The sequence below is a fragment of the Rattus norvegicus genome, chromosome 19 (genome assembly GCF_036323735.1).
Source record: "Rattus norvegicus strain BN/NHsdMcwi chromosome 19, GRCr8, whole genome shotgun sequence".
Taxonomy (NCBI): domain Eukaryota; kingdom Metazoa; phylum Chordata; class Mammalia; order Rodentia; family Muridae; genus Rattus; species Rattus norvegicus.
The window spans coordinates 40,029,306-40,045,997 of NC_086037.1; the positions used below are offsets into that span (position 1 = coordinate 40,029,306).

The following is a 16,692-nucleotide window of genomic DNA, read 5'->3' on the forward strand; positions in this document are numbered from 1 at the left end:
ACTAAGTAGTTGGTCAGCAACTGAAGGACAGATACCAGCTTTGCATTAGCCGAAACCTAAGATCAGTACACTACAAAAATGCTGAGTGCTGGAGCGCCATGTGCACTAAGCAAGCACTCAATATTCAGAATAATCTAAGTCACTGCAAAGCGGAGACTGAGAGACTCGTAAGGGATGGAGCTGAGGCAAGAGACAATCCTGCACATAAGACCCTGCCTCAAAACAAAATCACAAACAAGACCAGACTAAGAGTTACGGTTATTAAAGATGGAAGAGGGCTGGAGAGATGGCTCAGCGGTTAAGAGCACTGTCTGCTCTCCCAGAGGTCCTGAGTTCAATTCCCAGCAACCACATGGTGGCTCATAACCATCTGTAAAGAGATCTGATGCCCTTGTCTGTACCTCGTGTGTATCTGAAGACAGTTACAGTGGACTTATATATAATAAATGAATAAATCTTTAAAAAAAAAAATTTAAAGATGGAAGAAATAGGTCTTGAGAGCCTAGAGAGCAGCATATGCCCTGCCTACAGAACCTTCCCCTTCCCTTCCCACAGTGGGTCTACCCCAGCTCAGGCAGATGTGGTGTCCACTAGTGGGGAAAGGTTTAGCCTGGAGATCGCAATGAAGATTAAACCAAGCACACAATTCCAGCACTAAGTCAGGTTCTTTACTTCTCAGAAGTGACTGCTAAAAGGAGAGACAGCAAGAAGAGACAGACAGAGCCAGAGAGAGCAAGGTGATGGGAAGAAAGGGCACAGTAAACCGCTGGTCTAGTAAGTCTCAGGAGGCAAGTGCTCAAGGTAAAAAAGAGTCCTGGAGAATGGTCTGCGGCCACGGGAAGCGCCTGGGTTTCCTTCTGTGTATCAGTCCTCCAGGAAGGCTGCTGCCGTTACCGCATTAAATATTATGTACATCTCGGAGTCCCAGGTAGTGAGCACCCGGGGGGTCATTTCACCAGGGGCCGAGTTTTATCATCATCACCGCACTGGTGGGCTTTGTACTTTTTCACTTCTGCCATGTACTTGGCCCACGCGTCACCTTTACTTGTTAATACCTGTGGGGTCGGAGAAGGGGAGGAATGGTTGGAAGTCAGATGCCCAAAAACCTGGGGACAAGAGTCAGGAACACCACGAGACAGCTGACCCATCCCCACTATCACCTAATGACCAGGATTTGAATAAGAATAAGCAGAAGCGGGTTATCTGGGGAACCTCCCACCCTACAAGGCCCACCCATCCGAAATCTGACCACTGGGCACTGAGTCTGGAAGGAAAAGACAGTCAGGGTGGCACCCCTAGGCAGCCCACTCACCTCATCCTCCGTCTTCTGCTTCTTGGCTACTATTCCCGTCTTGAGGGCTAGTTTGTTCCCGCCTCTGCGCTTGCCCACCTGGGTGAAGGGACAGAAGACTGCAAGGGTTACAGGAGCCGGGCCCGCCCTTGGCGGTGCTGAGGCCCACTACACCTTCCTAGCGACGCCTCGCCCAGCTCCTCCAGCCGGCCGACCTGCGCAGCAATCAGAGAGGAGCACACTCGACTCAGCGCCTGCCCTGGGCTGCCATGCCCAGGCAGTCCTGGGCCCCAGGCTACCCTCCCAGGGGGCCAGAGGAGTGCTGACCTTGCTGGGAACTGGCTCTGTCCTCCCTCTGCCCAGGCCTCACCCTGTTCTGTCAGGGACCACACAGGTAATAACAGCTTCCTTTATGGAGCATCACTACCTACTGAGCCCTATATACCACACAGAGCTGTGACCATGTTCTCTCTTCTCATATTCAATAGATGCTATTTGAAGGCAGCAACTACCTCATTTTAGAAATAAAGACAAGGCTCTGGGAAGAATAGGACAGGCTAACAACAGAGCACTACTCAGGACCAGATGTGCAAGGCCAGTGGGAACATCCTGAGCCACAAAGCACCCCTAACCCTACCCTCACCTGGCCTGGCTTTTTTAGGACTACAACTACAATGGCTACTCAGGAACAAATCAAAGTGGCAGTGACACGACTGCTGCTCCCATTCCTGGAAAAAGCTTCAGCCTCTACTCTGGCATGTCACATCAACCCAGGTCCTGTCACTTCCACTTCCTTTAAGAAGAGTCTGGCTCTGGGTTTTCACCCTGGTCCCATCTTCTCCCCTTAACCGGAAGCCTTCAAGACACCATCTTGTACTTAACTTTCACCCTAGGCAGTGACTGCTAGGAGCATTCCCCACCGCTTTGGTGCAGTATTGCAGATGAAATCTAGGATCATAAGCATTCAAAGCATGCATCTGCTACTGAGTTAAATCTTGGGTTTTTGGAACAGGGTCTCACTAAGTTGCTCAGGCTAGCTCTGAACTCATTCTGGACTTCAGATCCTTTCTCAGCTCCTGAGTAGCTGATATTACAGACACACACTACCGAGAATGGACGGATGGACACACGAGGACGGATGGACACGGGGACACACACACACACACACACACACTCTGTCTGTCTGTCTTTGTGTTGTTTTTAGAAACAACAATGTAACCTTGCTGGCTCACACACCCTGTTAAGACCTAAACAAACTTAAGCCTTATCCCAAAACACAGAACTGCATCCAAAATTTGACCCGAGGTCTATTAGTCTCAAACCAACATTTCTTCCTCCTCACTCTAAGGCCTCAACATCTGAGACAAAACAAGCTAAAAACTAACAAAAATTATATATCGAACTTATTTAACCCAAGGCTCCACAACATGATACTTGACATTTTCAGCTACATCATTCTGTTATCCCAGGCATTATAGGGCACTGAAGAGCATCCCTGGTATGGTACCTATGTCACTAGCATCTCCTCTTAAGAGTTTTAACAACCAAAACGTCTACAGACTTTACCAAATAATACTTGAGGATAGACTTGCTCCCTGTAGAGGACCACTGGTCTAGTTATTTAAGAATCTGTAATACCTGACTTTTGTAGGACCACTTTGGAATACTCACACCAAAATCTCAATTATTAGAACTACAGAAAACCAGGATATGCCACCCACACTAAAAACAAACAACATTCCTTTCTGTCAAAGATACCACCGAATACCCAGCACAAGGAAAGGTGCTCAATAAACGGACACTAGTTAAATAATACAGAAAGGAATCGATTGATTGCTAAAGCCACAAAGTCAGTGATTTGCTTTTTGTTGTTGATCGGTTGGTTGGTTTTGTTTAGTTGGGACAAGGTCTCACTTTTTCGAATCTTCCTCTTCTTGCATCCGAAGTGCTGGTAATACAAGGCGTGTACCACCACGCCCGGCTACGGTCCGGGTCTGAGTCTAACGATTACAGCAGACTCGGGACTTGAACGTGTCTCCTCCTTTTCCCCCACATTATATGTGGGCCTCACTATTCAAAGTCTGGGTACAAATCAAACGGGAATCCTAGCATCTTGGGTCCCCTAACCCCAGAGCGCTGCTTCCAACGCAATTTCCCGGTTCTCAGGTCCCGCGAGTAACATCTAGAGATTCCCATTCCCGCCCAGATACACCTCTCGTCCGGAATCCAGGCTCAAGATTCTCAGCAAACGACCGGGATCGTCCAGGCAGCCGGGCGGAGGACTGCCTTGGATCTGACGCCCCTTCCCGGGCCCGACTCCCCCAGCCAACGCGGGCCCCGGCGCCCGCCCCCACCCCCGCGGCTCCTTACGAAGCTGAACGTGGGGCCTGGGCCGCCCTTCCTCTTCTGATTCCCTGGGCCCGCTGCGGCGGAGGCCGGTTGATCAGGTCGCTGCGGGCCCGGGGGTGGCTCCTCCTGCCGCTGCCGCTGCTCCTCCTCCATCTTCCGCTTGAACAGCTCCAGGAAGCTGCCATCGTTGGCAAACAAGTTCACACCGCTGGACACCGGACTTGAGCCCGACACCTCGTCATCCCCACTCTCGGGTGATGTTCCCGGCCCCGACTCAGCCCATCGGCTCCTGCCGCTGCCCGCCGGGCCGGGCGCCTCCCGACCCGGAGGCTCCGCCCGTCTCCCTCGGGCAGCCATTTTGTGGCCAGATGCCGCGCAAAGGACTTCGGGAAAGGCTCTCACACCGCGCGCTTGGCGCGGGACTGGCTTCGTCTGGAGCAGTGCATGCTGGGAAGGCAGGTCTGAACCCAGAAGCCAACGCAGAGTAGGCGGGGCTTAGGTGGGGCCAAAGGGTTCTGACCTGGGGACCTCAGTCGGTGAATCCCAGAAGCCGGTCCCATTCCTCGGATCCCTAATCCTGCCAGACACGAGTTAGTTAAACAGACAGAAGCTCCCGGAGAATGGGACCATCGTCTGGGACCTGGGCCCCCTCTAAGGGCTGAGAGAGCACATTCCCAGTCGGCCACCAGAACTCTGTAACTAAATGGATCTTGTTTGGGGACTGTTTTCAATTAACCCTTGGGGGGTTGGGGATTTGGCTCAGAGGTAGAGCGCTTGCCTAGCAACCGCAAGGCCCTGGGTTCGGTCCCCAGCTCCGAAAAAAAGAGGAAAAAAAAAAAAAAAGTAGCCGGCCTCTCAATTAACCCTTGGGAACTTGGTTAGTCCTTAACTAGGTCTGCAAAGCATATCTAACTTGGAACCTCCTACTATAAATGGAAGCATCTCCAGGTTGGGCATCTGTCTTTGAATTTAATCTCTTATCTTGAAATAAGAATACCGCTGGCGGGCTGGGGATTTAGCTCAGTGGTAGAGCGCTTACCTAGGAAGCGCAAGGCCCTGGGTTCAGTCCCCAGCTCCGAAAAAAAGAACCAAAAAAAAAAAAAAAAAAAAGAATACCGCTGGCTGCGTACAGCTAGACCCTTCTGCCTAAGATTAGTATTTAGAGCTGGAGCACTAAAATGAAGCCGAAAAATATTTCTAGGCTGAGTCCTTAAGACTTAATGTTTTGAGCCGCGTACTGCATGAAGGAATTAAGGACTCTTGTATTCCTTCCAAGGACAGGTACTCGATTAAAATTGCATTTGCTGAACTTGGAGCACACCCACAGAAAGCAGAGCGCCAACCACAACAAAAGTTTCGGAAATTAAAGTTCTTTCTACAAGGACAACTTGTTGCAGATAATCATTCCTGCCCAACATGGGGGTTCCGGGACAGGGGGAAAAAGTCTGCATACTCTGCAACAAATGGGAGTCTTTATTGCTTTTAATCGACCCTCAGCCAAATAACCAGTTCATTCGTGATTGGCTTGCTGCAGAAACCATGTGGCTCACAACCAACTGAATAACTGCAGGACCGGAAGAGATGCTGAGGTCCAAAACAGAAAGCAAAGGGGAAATGATCAACAGGAAACTGAGCCTATGGAATCAACTTCACGCAGATCTTGGACAGGATGTTTGCCTGGTTGCTAAGGAGAGGCTGACGCCTGCGAGGACTTGAGCGTGACCAGTGGAAGTAAGACAAGATTCAGCCAATGAAAAGAGTGCCGCAAGACTTAGGGTCCAATCAATGAAGGGCAGTAGTGTGGGTCGTACCAATATGTCCACAAGACAGGGGAATTCTTAGAAAACTACAGACAAGAGTTCACAAAGGTGAGCCCTCGGCGCATAAAACGGTGAAAATTTAGCTCTCATTATCCCTAAATGTTAATGCAGGACGAAAATAAGTCAGGCTTCCAGCCTGCACAGGGTTGTAGCAGACTTATTTCCCCTGCAGGTATTTAGCACGTGGTGCGCCCCGATTAGTCACGTGAGCCGGGTCCAAGATGGCGGCGGGGGTGGCCGGGTGGGGGGTTGAAGCAGAAGAGTTCGAGGATGCACCTGACGTGGAGCCACTGGAACCCACGCTTAGCAATATCATCGAGCAGCGTAGCCTTAAGTGGATCTTCGTCGGGGGCAAAGGAGGCGTTGGTAAGACCACCTGCAGGTAAGGAGACTCTAGCGGAGCCAAGAGGACGGGTGGGATGTACCACTGGACGAAGGGGAGGACAGGGACCGGCTTTTTCTTCCCGATCCCGGTAAAGCGAGCTAACCATGGCTCTACGGGGTTGTTTCTCTCCGGAAGTTACTGCAGCCTGCTGAAGATACCTCCTGAATGCAAGCCTAGCATCCTGAGTTGGATTATCCTTCCTTGGGTCTTGTGAATTAAGCGCTTGGGGCGTGCAGAGGAACATTTAAATTCCTCAGTCGGCCGGACAGTACCCCATCCCCGAACCCCAGGGAGTTCAGAGTAGAGGGAGCAAGCTGTCTAGTATAACGAACCTCCATTTGATGCCAGAGAGGGAAGGAGTAAAAGGGGGTGGAAAAGGCACGTGATTATGGTGCCTGAGTCCGTTGAAAGGTGAAGTACATCCTCCTGAACAAGTAGAGGGACAGAGGGAGAGTAGTCTGTGCCTGCTGGACAGCTGGACTGTGCCTTGGAGTGCCAAAAAGAAAAGGCCGAAGCAGGCGATCAACGAGAACCAATCAGTCAACTGAATGTTACCGTCCCATCCAAATCAAAGAGTCAAGTGGTGATCTCTGCAAGGATTAAGTAAGGCTTGATCCCACTGGGACCCACTCATACATTGGTCTTCAGGTCCCTGCTGATCCAGGTTTCTGTGGCGTTGCATATCCTGCTACAAACACCAGTACCAAAACTGGCTCATCCCCCTCCCCCCCCATATTCCCACGTTCTTTTGTGCAGCTGCAGCCTGGCGGTCCAGCTGTCTAAGGGACGGGAGAGTGTTCTCATCATTTCTACAGACCCAGCTCATAACATTTCAGATGCTTTTGATCAGAAGTTCTCCAAGGTGCCTACCAAGGTCAAAGGCTATGACAACCTCTTTGCTATGGTAAGTAAACCTGGCCCCAGTTCTGGCCAAGGTGCCCATAAGGTCTTTCGATTTTGTGTTAGTGATAAGTGTTCTACCCAGAGTGCATTCTTGGTACCCAGGGAGGCCAGATAAGGGCATCAGATCCCCTGGGACTGGAGTTACAGATGGCTGTGAGCCACCATCTGGGTACTGGGAATCCAGCACAGATCCGCTAGAAGAGGAGCCGTTGCTCTTTTTTTTTTTTTTTTGGTTCTTTTTTTCGGAGCTGGGGACTGAACCCAGGGCCTTGTGCTTCCTAGGTAAGCGCTCTACCACTGAGCTAAATCCCCAGCCCCAGGAGCCGTTGCTCTTAACACCGAGACATCTCTCCATCCCCAACCGTGAGGCCTTTTGAGGTACTCTCGTTGAGTACCTACCAGCACCCACCAGGCCAACCGTAGTCTCCATACTCAGCGCTTGGGTGTCAACACTTTCCTCCACATATTCCCAGAGGAACATGTGGAAAGGCAGCCTTTAAGAAGCAGGGAGGAAGGGCTGGAGAGATGGCTCAGCAGTTAAGAGCACCCGACTACTCTTCCAGGGGTCCTGAGTTCAATTCCCAGCAACCACATGGTGGCTCACAACCATCTGTAAAGAGATCCGATGCTTCTGATGTATCTGAAGACAGCTACAATGAACTTATATATAATAAATGAATACATCTTTTTAAAAAAAAAAAAAAAAAAGAAGAAGCAGGGAGGAAGGTGGAAGTGGAACTTCGTGAGCAGGGGAAGGAGAAAGACCAACCAGAGATGCACACCGTGGCTCTGCCAGCTGGGCAAGCAGTTTGTCTTAGAGTCTAAGTTTGATAGATTTTTTTTTTTAAATATACAAAGCTATTCCTTTAATGAATTAGTTTATTTTTAGTTATGCGTGCAGGGACCAGAGGTATCAAGTCTCCCTTGAGATGATGTTCACAGGCAATTGTGAACTCCCACCCATAGGTGGGTACTGGGAACTGAATGAGGGTCCTCTGGAAGATCAGTGCACACTCTTAACTGCTGAGCCATCTCTAGCTACATGCGCATGTCTTGGTTGCTGTTATAATTGTGTTGTGAGTAGTGGTGCTGCTGTTACTGCTTGAGGTGAAGGCCAGGGCATCCAGCATGCTACACAGTGCTAGACTGCGTTCCCAGCTCTCAAGTTTGAAAAGAACTGGGCGTGGTGGCACATACCGTTAATCCCTGCACTAGAGGCAGAGGCAGGTGGATCATTGTAAATCTGAGGCCATTGAAGCTACATAGTAAGACCCTAGCTTTAAAAAAAAAATAGCAAATCAGCTGAGAATAGCGGCACACACCTTTAATCTCAGCATTAGGGAGATGGGGGCAGGAGGATCTCTGAGTTCAAGGCCAGCCTGCTATACAAAGTGAGTTCCAGCACTGCCAGGGCTACACAGAGAAACCCTGTTTCTAAAGACATTTAAAAAGGGGGGTGGGGGGCTGGAGAGATGGCTCAGCGGTTAAGAGCACTCACTGCTCTTCCAGAGGTCATGAGTTCAAATCCCAGCAACCACATGGTGGCTCACAACCATCTCTAGAGATCTGATGCCCTCTTCTGGTGTGTCTGAAGATAGCTACAGTGTACTCATATATAATAAATAAATAAATTTAAGAAAAAGAGAAAAAGAAAAGAGCCACATGTCTGTCATGGGAATTGGATTGCAAATCAAGGGTGGGGTTGGGAAGAGTAACAAAAGGGCTGTGGATGTCCCCAGATCATAATGACACGGTAGTCAAAGGAAAGAATGGTGGGAAAGATGAGTAGTTAGATTTGGGGTATACTTTGGAAGTATATTTTGGAAGCAGTGAAGTTGCCAGGTACCGGCTATCTGTGTGTGTGTGTGTGTGTGTGTGTGTGTGTGTGTCTCTCTCTCTCTCTCTCTCTCTCTCTCTGGGGGGGGGTTGGGTGTGTGTGTACTGTGCTGTGTTGTACTGCACACACCATGCCCATGTGACACTGTGAACGTCAGAGGACATCCCCGGATGTTGGTGCTGGCTCTTCTAGTATTGTTTGAGACAGTCTGTCGTTTGCTGCTGTAAACACTAGGGTAGGTGGCCTGAGAGTTGCCAGGGCTTCTCCTATCTTAACTATAGCAGCCTAGGGATTATAGAATCATGTTACCACGTCCACCTTTACTTGGGTTCCAGAGATCCAAATTTCAGTCCTCACATACTCACACAAGTATTTTGTCCACTAGGCCATGTTTTTTATTGTGTGTGTATGTGTATGAGAGAGAAATTCTACTTGTGTAAGATATGTGCTACTTGCATGAAGGTCTTAGGCGTAAAGACAACTTCAGGTGCCCTAGAACTAATAATATATGATGTGTTCCCTGGAACTAATTGTGATGTGATTTGGGTGCTAGAAATTAAACCTTGGTTCCCTGCAAAATACCAAGTGCTCTTAACTACTGAGCTTCTGAGGCATCTCTCCAGTTCTCATTATTCTGGGTTTTTGTGTTGTTGTTGTTGTTTTGGTTTGGTTTTTGACTGGTTGGTTGGTTGGTTGGCTGGCTGGCTGGCTGGCTGGTTTTTTGAGACAGAGTCTCGTGTAGCCTGATATGGCCAACTATGTTGTCAAGGATGACCTTCCGTCCTCCTCTAAAGTGCTGGTATGACAGGTATGTGTCCTTGGTGCCTGACAGAAATTGCATCATTTTGATAAATATGTGTGTAGATGTTGTGCCTACACGTATGTTTGTGTGCTATGTACATGCAGTGCCCTCAGAAGCCAGAAGAGGGTGTCGGATCCCCTGGAGTTATAGATAATAGTGAGCCTTAATATGGGTGCTGAGAATTGAACCTAGGTCCTCTGGAACAGCAGCCAGTAGTCTTAACAGTTGTGTCATCCCCCCTAGTACCTAAGATAGCTTGGTTTTAATGAGGGAAAGAGTAACTGTTGTGGTGATGGAAGCGGAGAATGGGAAATCCCACAGCAGGAAAACAGGGAGTCGTTGAGACAGAGTTCACTGTACTGCCCAGGCTAGCCATGATCTCCTGGGTGCAGTTGGTTCTCCTGCCTCAGCCTCTAGAGCAGCTGCGTCTGCAGGAGCAAGCACCGCCCCTGGCTTTAGAGGGCTTGTTGGTAAGGCATAATGATGGCTGCCAGAACTTGCCAGTGGGGAGAGGGGCTGGGGATTAGTTCTTTTTTTTTTGGTTCTTTTTTTCGGAGCTGGGGATCGAACCCAGGGCCTTGCGCTTCCTAGGCAAGCGCTCTACCACTGAGCTAAATCCCCAACCCCTGGTTTTGGTTTACTCCCTGGTTTGGTTTTGGTTTTTCAAGACAAGATCGCTGTATAGCCCTGGCTGTCCTGGAACTCACTCTGTAAACCAGGCTGGCCTCAAATTCATAAAGATTTGCCTGCCTTTGCCTCCCAAGCCCTGGAACAAAAGGTGCTGCTGCCACCCAGCCTGACCCGTTTTCATTTGTGGTATTAGCTTGTTGTCTTTGGTCTGGGTCTCACTAAGTTTACAGCCCGTTTTGAGCTCTGGCAAAACTTGAAACCTTCCTGCCTCATTCTGCTGAAATGTTGGCGTTACAAGGCTGTGCCCCCAGACCCAGCCAGGAGCTTCCCTTTCTTGAAAAGGCTGGGACTTCCACAGTGAATGAGACAGGAGATATCTGAGGAGGCAACACACAGACACTGGTGAGAGTGGGCATAGTGTGGCTTTCCAAGCATGCATTGGAGACCTGCCATTAGGAGTTGGGGACAGGTATGACTGTTCGAGTTTATCTTTGTGCCCAAAACAGCAACACCAACAGCTGTGGATAAGCAGAATGAGGGAGACTTTTTATAGCAATGAAGGAGAGTTGGCAGAAGTGACCACGTAGCCTAGACTGGAACTGTGAGCAGCCTGAGACTGGAACACCATCTCAGTAGCAGAGCTCTTATTAAAATCTGATAGTCAGGAGTTGGGGATTTAGCTCAGCAGTAGAGAGCTTGCCTAGCAAGTGCAAGGCCCTGGGTTCGGTCCCCAGCTCCGAAAAAAAGAAAAGAAAAAAAAAATCTGATAGTCAGAAACTGGGGTCACAGGGTCAAGTGCCCAGTGAGAAGGTAGTTACCATTTAAGGGCCTTGGGAATTGCTCATGGTAGAGCGTCTGCTTAGCATCTCCCGGTGCGTGGCTGGGGCATAACTTGAAGGAGCACTGGCCTAGCCTGTGTGAAGCCCTTGGTTCTATCTGCAACCCTGCCCCCCACCCCTCAAAATAGAGAGTACTGCCCATGAGGGAGAGAAGACAAGGGTCTGACCTACAGAAGAAGGAGGCCAGTTGAGCTGGATGGGACACATCTATGGCCCAATACTGAGGAGAGTGAGGACAGCCAGCCTTGGCTACATAACGGACTTGTTTTAAAAATTAAAGAATCATATTCAAAAATGACTCACATTGGGGCTGGGGATTTAGCTCAGTGGTAGAGCGCTTACCTAGGAAGCGCAAGGCCCTGGGTTCGGTCCCCAGCTCCGAAAAAAAGAACCAAAAAAAAAAAAAAAAAGACTCACATTAGAGGCACAATCTGCAAGTGGTTGGAGCTAGCTGTGGTTGTTTATTGGGAAAGCACATTTTGAGTTGCCTTTGCAAATTCCTGCAGTGGGTTTGGGTTTCAAAGTCTTTGGGGCCTCCTCTAGTCCAAGTTCGCAATTTCTTACTTGATTGTGAAGGTTAAACCATTGATGGGACAGACCCGGGATCCTATGTGGTTGGAGCCCTACATGGGCTTCCTCTGGCCTGCACCTAGGACTTGAGGCCCCCTCTGGGAGTCCGTCATCGCAGCAGCCTGAGTCTGGTCCCCTCGGCCCCCAGGAGATAGACCCCAGCCTGGGCGTTGCAGAGCTCCCCGACGAGTTCTTCGAGGAAGACAACATGCTGAGCATGGGCAAGAAGATGATGCAGGAGGCCATGAGCGCCTTCCCTGGCATCGATGAGGCCATGAGTTATGCTGAGGTCATGAGGTCAGCCTGGCAGGGATTGGGGGGCGGCCTGCCTGCCTGCCCTGGGAGGGCCTCTGACCTCTGCTCTGAGCCTGACCTTCATCTCCCCTCAGGCTGGTGAAAGGCATGAACTTCTCAGTGGTGGTGTTCGACACAGCACCCACCGGCCATACACTCAGGCTCCTGAACTTCCCCACCATCGTGGAGCGGGGCCTGGGCCGCCTGATGCAGATCAAGAACCAGATCAGCCCCTTCATCTCACAGGCAGGTGCCACATCCCTCTTCCCTCTGTTGTGTGCCCTCAAGTAAATCTTTTCACCTCTGTGGGTCTTCCTCTCCTCCTCTATCACCTGTAGTGTTCACTTCAACAGCACATGTACTTAAAAAAAATGGAGGGTATAAAAGTGGTTCTGTGAGTCACCGGTACTGTGACACCTGCCCCATTCCCATGTCCACCTCTTAGAGCGTGCATGTGCCTTCCTCCACCCTCAGATAATAATGTCTGTAGAGTGTCTAAAGTGCCTAGCACCAATTTGTCATAAAACAAGTGACAGCTCACAAAACACAACAGCTCTTGAAGGTAAGGAACGAAGATGGAAAAACAGAATTCAGGAGGTCAGATATGGTGGCCATGTTTGCCCACAGAGTGGAAGAGCTAAAATTAGACCTTTCCCATGAGTCGGCCACGGCCCACATCTTTCATGGAGATGATGCAGTATTCAACAAGACGCTGACCCAGAGGGTCTGATGGGCCCTGGACATGACAAGCCTATCTTATCTCCTCATCCCCACAGATGTGCAACATGCTGGGTCTGGGGGACATGAACGCTGACCAGCTGGCCTCCAAGTTAGAAGAGACCTTGCCCGTCATCCGATCCGTCAGCGAACAGTTCAAGGACCCTGTGAGTTACCCAAGTCAGAAGGTGGTGAGAGGCACCCGAGGAGGGCATCAGCCAGATCCCATCCCTCACTCCTGTCTTGTGCCCTACAGGAACAGACGACCTTCATCTGTGTGTGCATCGCCGAGTTTTTGTCCCTGTATGAGACGGAGCGTCTGATCCAGGAGCTGGCCAAGTGCAAGATCGACACCCACAACATCATCGTCAACCAGCTTGTCTTCCCCGACCCTGAGAAACCCTGCAAGATGTGTGAGGCCCGACACAAGATCCAGGCCAAATACCTGGACCAGGTATGCCCCCTGCCCAGCCAAGATTACCTTGTCTTTTACTCTATTCTCTGAGGTCTGGGGCTGCAACTCAGTAGAGAATGCTTGCCTGGTATGTGGTGTGTGTGTGCATGTGTGAGCATTCATTCATTCATTCATGCATTCACTCATCTTGGTCTTACAGAGGATATTCCTTGAGGCTTTGTGCATGCTTAGCAACGTTGTTCTGCAGAGCCATACCCCAAGTCATGTCTGACCTTCTGTGCCCCTTGATGACCTCCATCTTCCCACTCCTGAGCTGTCTGTGTTCAGAGAACTGAGGCCTGACTGGGAAGCATGACACCTAAGCCATCCCTGGATTTGCTAGCCCCACTTTCCTTCCCAAGAAGCTTCTGCCCTAACCTCCCACTCCTTATAAGTCCCTCTGGCCTCAGTCTCTGCTTTCTGCTCTCTAACCTGGTTATAGATGGAAGACCTCTATGAAGACTTTCACATTGTAAAGCTGCCACTGTTACCTCACGAGGTTCGGGGAGCCGACAAAGTCAACACCTTCTCTGCCCTCCTCCTGGAGCCCTACAAGCCCCCCAGCACCCAGTAGCCAACCCCATTCCAGCTGCTGCCACTTCATACCCTCCTCTTTCCCCACGGGGCAGAGTTTGCACAAAGTCCCCCATAATGCAGGGGGAGCCACTTAGGAGGTGGGAGGGGGTCTGTTCCCCCTGGTGGGGCCTGGGGAGGCTGCAATGCCCCCCCACCTCTTCCTGCCTCATACTCCTCAATAAAATAATCTTAAACAGCTGTGTTTGTCCGTGGAGGGTGGGTAGGTAAGCACTTGTGTGATGATTCTGCACGCGTGTTTGGCTCCCTCTCACACAGGTCCATCCATAGCAAACATGCTTGGTTTTGGTGACAGTTGTGCAAGGAAGCTGTCTTCAGTAAGAAACCTGACCTTAGAGACTATCTTCCTAGGGCCGTGGAGCCAGTAATGGGGGCACTTGCTCCCTTCCTTTGGAGTGTGGGAATATTTAGGCCCTGTGGCCAGCCCCAGGCTGGTAGGGAACGGATTAAGCAGGCAATGGGCCCAACACCACCTGCTGTTTAGTTTGGGAATTAGTGGGCGCCCTGGGCAGAGGCTGGACCTGCCAGACTGGGGATTAAGGATCTGTACACACACCCCTAGTTCCTGCCTTAGTGGGGTGCCTCCAGCTCTTCCTGGGGAGACTGATGAAGTCTGACAGGATGGCAGAAGATGCTGGGGGTCCCCGTAGGGCCAAACCTGCCTCCAGGAAAGGCTTCCTGAGATTCCTCAGTACAGGCCTCTGCTGTTTAAACTTTATTCCTGTAGCCATTAAATTGGGGGCCTGAGCTGTCATGTGAATTCTCAGAACCCTTGGGAAAGGTACTTAGCAGATCTGTGTCTCCAGCCCTCTTCTGTACCTACAGACACCTTGGAGACTGGAGCTAAAGCATGACATCGGAGTGTTTCAAGTCCAAGCTATAGCTGCATGGTGCGAAGGGACAAGAAGGGGTGCTTGAAGACATATGTAACTCAGGAAATGTTCCTGGTACACTCAGGGTCTAGGCGTGCCAGGGAAGGCATGTAAGGGGAACCTGTTCATGAGCTTAGACTTGTCCTCCCGCTGGACTCAGGGTGTGTGCAGGCTGGTATGGGCACATTAAGGCGGCAAATGTAAACAGATACAAGCAGCTATAGGCAGGGACCACAGACTACAAGCTCATATTGCCTGGGTTCAGATCCTAGCTTTTTCAATTGATGTCACCAGAGCTGTGGTTTATCCTTTTAGCTAGTAGGAATACAGGAGCCATCTCCCTTTCTGGTGAAATACACAGGTTTTTTTTCCTCCAGCACCGGGCTCAGACCTCAGTAAGAATGTGTTATTGTGGCAACCTCCCCGCCAACCCAGCCAGGGGTCGAGAACTGTATGGGTATGTGTGTGTGGGCGGGGGGGGGGGAGGGGGGGAAGGGGTGAGCTGCAGGGACATCAAGAACACCTACTAAGGAGTCAGGACAGTCAAGAACAGCCTGTCCAGGGCCCAGGTCCTCCACTGGCTCTTTCAACCCAGCCAACAACCTTTGTTGCTGAAGTTTATAGGCTACTGGGCAGCTGGACAGCGGAGATATGGGTCCAAGAAAGGCCAGCCCAAGCTGGTTCCTAATTTACCCCGGGTGGGGCAGACATCTGCCAGCCTGGGAACACTGCGTCCTGGCCAGATGGGCCTCCGGGTGGTGCTGCACCAGGCCATTCCCACTTCTGTTACTCAGCAGGTAGATAGTGAGAAATGCATGGGGACCTTAGAGTGGCCCCACCAGACCTCTGAGCCTCTGCGCTTCTCGTACCTGTGTATCTGTAGACATCCTTGAAGTTGGACATGACAGTAGGAACACTCGGTACCAGGTCCTCTTGGTATGTCAGTGGCCCTCCTGCTGGCCTGTCTCTGAAGAGAGAACATCTGTCTCTAGTCAGCGCCAAATGTAGGGACAGGATTTATGTCCCTGGTTGTGTGTTCAGGCCATTGTTGAGGATGAGACCTAAGTCTATGTCTGAATGTTTCTGCATACAGCACACAGTCGTACATAACAGAACGTTGAGAAAAGGCCTCTGTTTTTTAATTTTAGACAGGACCTGACTACGTAGCTTAGGTTGTCCTTCAGTGCACAACCTCCCAAACACTGGAATTATGGGCATATGCCACCATGCCTGCCTCAATATATTAATGTACAAATGCGTGAATGTCACTGGGGTTTTAGTTGATGAAACCGTAGTAAGGGTCGCTGTTATCATCCCCTGCCACGCTAGGGATGTTGCCCAGGGATTCACAAATGCTTGGCAAGTCTCTTGCCACCAAGTTACATCTATAGCCCTTGCGAATATATCTTTACTACATTGGCAAATGTCAGGAACCACCAACTTCCTCCTCTGACACTAGGACTATCCCACTGTGTTGAGGGAGGTACCCCCACATTCCTCATTTGGGTTTGGAGGTGTCTTTGTACTTTGACTTCCTTTCTTTCTCTATTAGGTTTTTTAAAAAAAATTATTTCAAGCTTGGTGGTAGTGATGTTCTCAAGAGGCAGAGACAGGTGGGTCTCTGAGTTTATGACCAGCCTGGTCCACATAGTGAGTTCCAGGACAGTCAGGACTATACAGAGAAATCCTTTCTCAAAAAACAAGTCTAGAACTGGGGTTACAGACAGTTGTAAGCCACAGTGTGGATGTAGGGACCAAATTCTGAAAGTACAGACAGTGTGAGCTCTTTTTTTTTTTTTTAGATTTATTTATTTTATGTGAGTATGCTGTCTTCAGATACACCAGAAGAGAGCATCAGATACCATTACAGATGGTTGTGAGCCACCATGTGGTTGCTGGGAATTGAACTCAGGACCTCTGGAAGAGCAGTCAGTGCTCTTAACCGCTGAGCCATCTCTCCAGCCCTGTGTTTTCATTTGTGTCTGTATGTGTCTCTGCCTGTGTGCACTTAAGTACAGGTGCCCTTGGGTTCTCTGCAGCCGGAGTTAAAGGTGGTTGGAGGCTACCAGACTGGATGTGGGGAACAAAACCATATACACTTAACCACTGAGCCATCTCTTCAGCTATTGCCTCTTTGAGACTCGGTCTCATTCTGTAGCCCAGGATAGCCTGGAACTCATGACAAGTCTCCTGTCTTAGCTGCCAGCATACCTGGCTAACCTTGAAAGTCTCTGTGACAGCAGAGATTGCCACTGTGGTAAGGGAAGCTAAATGTGTGTCTGGGTCTACAGTGTGTTGGGCATCTTTGTGACAGCTTGTGATCACAGGTAACTGA

At 50.1% G+C, this 16,692-nt stretch overlaps 2 protein-coding genes across 5 annotated transcripts; one reads left to right on the forward strand and one right to left on the reverse strand.

The window, feature by feature from the left end:
- Positions 1 to 646: 646 nt before the first annotated feature.
- Trir (telomerase RNA component interacting RNase) lies at positions 647 to 4,063 on the reverse strand. Of its 3 annotated transcripts, NM_001105946.1 has the most exons (3): positions 3,662 to 4,063; positions 1,313 to 1,390; positions 647 to 1,055 (listed from the first exon to the last, which is right to left on the reverse strand). In NM_001105946.1, exons 1-3 carry the CDS (start codon positions 3,995 to 3,997, stop codon positions 948 to 950), a joined length of 522 nt encoding a protein of 173 aa, NP_001099416.1. In that variant the 5' UTR covers positions 3,998 to 4,063; the 3' UTR covers positions 647 to 947. The 3 variants fall into 3 exon arrangements, with proteins under 3 accessions (NP_001099416.1, XP_063133903.1, XP_063133902.1); XM_063277833.1 differs by lacking the exon at positions 647 to 1,055 and having other exon boundaries at positions 1,314 to 1,390; positions 3,685 to 4,010; XM_063277832.1 differs by lacking the exon at positions 647 to 1,055 and having other exon boundaries at positions 1,335 to 1,506; positions 3,662 to 4,010.
- A 1,306-nt stretch (positions 4,064 to 5,369) lies between these two features.
- On the forward strand, positions 5,370 to 13,759 carry Get3 (guided entry of tail-anchored proteins factor 3, ATPase). 2 transcript variants are annotated; one of them, XM_063277831.1, is made up of 8 exons: positions 5,370 to 5,508; positions 5,633 to 5,842; positions 6,602 to 6,749; positions 11,575 to 11,723; positions 11,816 to 11,966; positions 12,497 to 12,604; positions 12,694 to 12,891; positions 13,334 to 13,665. In XM_063277831.1, exons 2-8 carry the CDS (start codon positions 5,682 to 5,684, stop codon positions 13,463 to 13,465), a joined length of 1,047 nt encoding a protein of 348 aa, XP_063133901.1. In that variant the 5' UTR covers positions 5,370 to 5,508; positions 5,633 to 5,681; the 3' UTR covers positions 13,466 to 13,665.
- Positions 13,760 to 16,692: the final 2,933 nt, after the last annotated feature.